Source organism: Austrofundulus limnaeus, unplaced genomic scaffold (assembly GCF_001266775.1).
Source record: "Austrofundulus limnaeus strain Quisiro unplaced genomic scaffold, Austrofundulus_limnaeus-1.0 Scaffold1066, whole genome shotgun sequence".
Taxonomy (NCBI): Eukaryota; Metazoa; Chordata; class Actinopteri; order Cyprinodontiformes; family Rivulidae; genus Austrofundulus; species Austrofundulus limnaeus.
The window spans coordinates 34078-38531 of record NW_013953468.1 but is presented as its reverse complement, the minus strand read 5'-3'; the positions used below and the strand labels follow the sequence as shown (position 1 = coordinate 38531).

The following is a 4454-nucleotide window of genomic DNA, read 5'->3' as shown; positions in this document are numbered from 1 at the left end:
ATTTTACAGTTAAAATAAATGTTTATTAAATAAAGTCTAATGTTACAACTAATCCTGGATCCTTTAACAAACAGCTCCTTTGTTTTCCTGGTTCAGATGCTGCTTCTAGTCTCGTAGCCACCTGCAAATCTTCCAACTGGAGATTTAAAAAACTCATTATTTTTCATCCAAGTGTAAAGTTTGTTAATCTGACTCTAAATTTACTTTAAAAAGCAGGAAACAAATCATGACCACAAACAGTTTATATTTATTTTGGATTTCCCTTTAAGACCTGGATACGATTGTAGAAAAACAAACCTGTTGTTGTTTTTTTAGTTTTTCAGCTCATTTTTTTGTTTATTTTTTTTTCTTCTCATTTTTGAGTTTCATCAGCTGGTTTTGCTGCAGCTGCAGTTGATTTAAAAACAAAATTCACTGAAAACTTTTCTTATCTTGAAAATGTTGTATGCCTGTTCCCATGGAATACTGGAATAAAAACACTTAAAAATATATAAATATATTTTTTGTCTTTACTGAAAACATGGATTCAGCTGAAGCAGCTAAATATTTCACTTCCTGTTTTAAAAAAAGCTTCGTGTCACATGAAGGCGTGTCGGGGAGCCTCCATGCCGACGTGCACGCTCAGAGCCCCGGGGTTGTCCAGGCTGAAGCAGGGGTGCACGTACGTGTGCATGTGGCAGTGGAAGGTGTGCAGGTGCTGCTGCAGCTCCACATTGAAGAAGGACAGGGTCCCCCGCTCGTAGTCCAGAGCCAGGCCGATCCGCACCGGGTGCACCGTGATCCTCAGGTCTGGACTCCAGCCGTTGTGCAGAAACTCATATTTATGTCTTCAAAACAAAACAACATCATTCAGAAACAGTTTTTATTTCTGTTTGATCCGTTTCCAGCAGAAAATCTGAGCAGATTAATGAGCCGAGACTTGAAATATTTTATTTTAGGCAGGATTAATAGGATGGCCTCAGTGGGAATCACACTGCATGATTTACTAAATGATCATCAGAGCTGCTTGGGTTCCTAAAATAGTTGCTATAGAAACATTTTTACAGAAATTCAGAGCAGGTTTTCCTCGGGTCTGTTAAATATTTAATGAACCACCAGATGAAACTTTCAGAAAGTCTGTTTTGGATTTTCAGTGGATTAATCTTTGATCCTGGATGTTTGTTGGATCATTTTACAGCTAACATTTCATCTGGTTGTTGCTGAGAATCAGTGGCAGACACATCTAAAAACTGAGCTGCATGAGCCGCTAATCTGCAAAACAAGAATGCTAGCTCTGCTAATGCTAATCTGCAAAACAAGAATGCTAGCTCTGCTAATGCTAATCTGCAAAACAAGAATGTCAGCTCCGCTAATGCTAATCTACAAAACAAGAAGGCTAGCTTCGCTAATGCTAATCTGCAAAACAAGAATGCTAGCTCCGCTAATGCTAATCTGCAAAACAAGAATGTCAGCTCCGCTAATGCTAATCTACAAAACATGAAGGCTAGCTCCGCTTATGCTAATCTACAAAACAAGAATGTCAGCTCCGCTAATCTGTAAAACAATGCTAGCTCCGCTAATGCTAATCTGCAAAAGAATGCTAGCTTTGCTAATGCTAATCTACAAAACAAGAATGTCAGCTCCGCTTATGCTAATCTACAAAACAAAAAGGCTAGCTCCGCTTGTGCTAATCTACAAAACAAGAATGTCAGCTCCGCTAATGCTAATCTGCAAAACAAGAATGTCAGCCCCGCTAATGCTAATCTGCAAAACAAGAATGTCAGCTCCGCTAATGCTAATCTGCAAAACAAGAAGGCTAGCTCCGCTAATGCTAATCTGCAAAACAGTAGGAAAAACTACTGCAATCTAACACTAACCGTTACGATGACTGTCAGTTTTCATCTCCTGATGGGACAGACACAAACCTTTTAGTTATGAAGGTGGGCGGGATTATCTGTGGCAAATCGGGCAATCCAAACCAGAGTTCTGGTGTATCCCTTTCAGAATAAAAGGATGTCTTTGATCAGGTTTGTATTTTTGTAAATACGGTTTGAACAAATAGGAAATACTTGATCATATTTTATACATAGTTTTTGCATTTATTATTTAAATATTGTTAAATGTTTTATTTTGACGCTCTTAGTTTGAAGTTTAGCTGCTAAAGATGCTACATGCTAACACACATGGTGCCTGACGTCCAGCACTGCTTGTACGAGGAGACAGATTTTAATTTAGGATAAATGGCGTCAAAATAGAAGTTTTACACTTGATTATTTTTATGGATTTAAAATTGGTAGAAGCAAATCGGTGTCAATAATACCCAGCTGCAGCCATGGACACTACAAGACATGCCCCCTAACTACAAGCCACACCCCTTTTCCGCTACAAGACACCTGCTTTTGCAACGGTGATGTTTCAGAAGCCACAGCGGGTCAGTATCTATAAATATAAAAATGTTTTGGCCAGTTTTGTTTGCTAAAGATAATTAGCTCCACTCGGTTCACCACTTTGCTGCCCAGACTGTGAACCAGCAGCTGCTGTTGTCACTGCTTTAAAACTTAWAATCTGTAAAAACTCAAAGCTACTTCCTGTTCCTCGTCGCGTGCAGCTAACTAGTACCTGAGCRGGGTTACCTGAGAAATGCTCAACAATCCTCAGTCTGTCAGGAAGGACTCTCGGCTGCTACTGAGCTAAATTTTAGCTCATCTATAAATTTATTAGAACCAGTTTTCTTTTTGCTGCAGTGGAATAGCTTCAAAAGTCATGAGCTGCAGATTATTTTCTCAGTTTTAATCAAATCAATAATCATCAGGTCCATCTTAGCCACGCCCCCCTGCTGGTTACCTGGACGGGGTCCGGATGTGTCTCATGCACCAGGAGGTCCTGTTGGTCCCCAGGTAGGAGTCCCTCTCCGTGTCCTCATACGCCACTCCCACCCGGAACTCCGTGTCCTCGTCCACCTCCACCTCCCAGTAGTGTCTGCCTCGCACCGGGATCAGGTCCCCGAGGACGGCGACGCACCTGTCCACAGGTGGAGAGGCGCGTCAGAAACGGTCCACCGTAACACGGTCAGCCRCGGCGTGCTCCACCTGGTGAAGGTGCTGTCGTCTAAAGCCATGGCACTGATGGGCAGCTCCTCGTCGCCGTAGAATATCGTGAAGCTGTCCTCAGAGATGGACAGGCAGGGATGGGCCGTGTCCTCCAGCAGGTGGAAGAACGTCCCTGTGGAGGACGGGACGTCAAAAAGGACCAGTTTGACCAAATAACTGAACAGTTAAGGACCTGTGAYGTCCAGGGTTTGTAAAAAWCATGTCRCTGAGATAAACAGCTGTTGAGATATTCACAGGAGGAAACAGGAAGTGACATCATGGAATGTCTGCAGGTAAACGACAGACTAAAGAARAATCTGATGTTTYCTTTAGATTATTTTGAGTTCATCAGAGCTGATTAAGTCAAGGTTCAAAGAATGTTTCAACAAAAAGACCAGGAAGTTCCCCTTTGATGTCACTTCCTGTTTCACTTTGAGCTAAGCTAAAAACAAAATGTCAGTTATATGGTTGAATTRAGCCAAGTTAATTAAATATAAATAATGTTTTAAACGTTTTGTGCACGTCACAGACACTTTAAAAACAACACAAACAAACTAGCTAAAATTGTCCAAAATGGACCAACAGCTAATAAAGCAAAGTGGTGAGATAAGCTAACMCTCCTGCTGCCCACGGGTCAAACTGGCCAYATTAAAACAGGTGTTTGTGGGTCGTTTTGACCCAAGGACAGCAGGAGGGTCGACACGTAAAACAGTGGCCTAAGAGAAGGAAAACAGTAGCTAAAAGTAGCACAGCATGCTAAAAGTAGCGGAAGTGTAGCTAAAGAAGGAAGTGAAAAGATGTTAATGGGTAATTTTATTTTAAATAAAGTAAAATCTTTTGATACTTTAAATATTTGAACCCTTTAGGCCCCAGAATGAAAACAGGAACTTTGTTTTTTACGTGATGTTTGTGTTTACCTGTCGTGGACACCGTGATGACATCACTCCTGTCGCTGGCCCCCCCGATGTTGACGGCTCTCACAGAGACCAGGTACTGTAGTCCCGCCTGCAGCTGGATCACACACTGACAGGTGGGCACGCCTACCATGCACCTGGTCAGACATGTCAGGATTACTTACAGCCTGCTACACACCATGTAGGGTATAAGTACTTTACAGRGTAATGAGTCACTTCAAAATACAGCCTGGTACTCACTACATAGGGTAAAAGTACTTTACATGGTAATGAATCACTTCAAAATACAACCTGGTACTCATGYATGTACACTCTTAAGTACATGTACATACCCTAAAGGTACTCTGTTTGTACTAGATATCAATCTTCCAGGTAATACATAAAACGGTTATATTAGAATATGGTTTTATAAGTATGTATGTATGTATGTATGTATGTATGTATGTATGTATGTATGTATGTATGTATGTAT

General features: G+C 41.2%; 1 protein-coding gene across 1 annotated transcript in view; it reads right to left on the bottom strand.

The window, feature by feature from the left end:
- Positions 1-152: 152 nt before the first annotated feature.
- fsd2 (fibronectin type III and SPRY domain containing 2) overlaps positions 153-4454 on the bottom strand; it is a gene marked incomplete in the record, with an annotated part of 12655 nt that continues 8353 nt past the window's right edge. Inside the window, 4 exon segments of the mRNA XM_014030463.1 lie at positions 153-827; positions 2824-3000; positions 3069-3201; positions 3986-4119. Coding sequence (XP_013885917.1) covers positions 578-827; positions 2824-3000; positions 3069-3201; positions 3986-4119 — 694 coding nt within the window.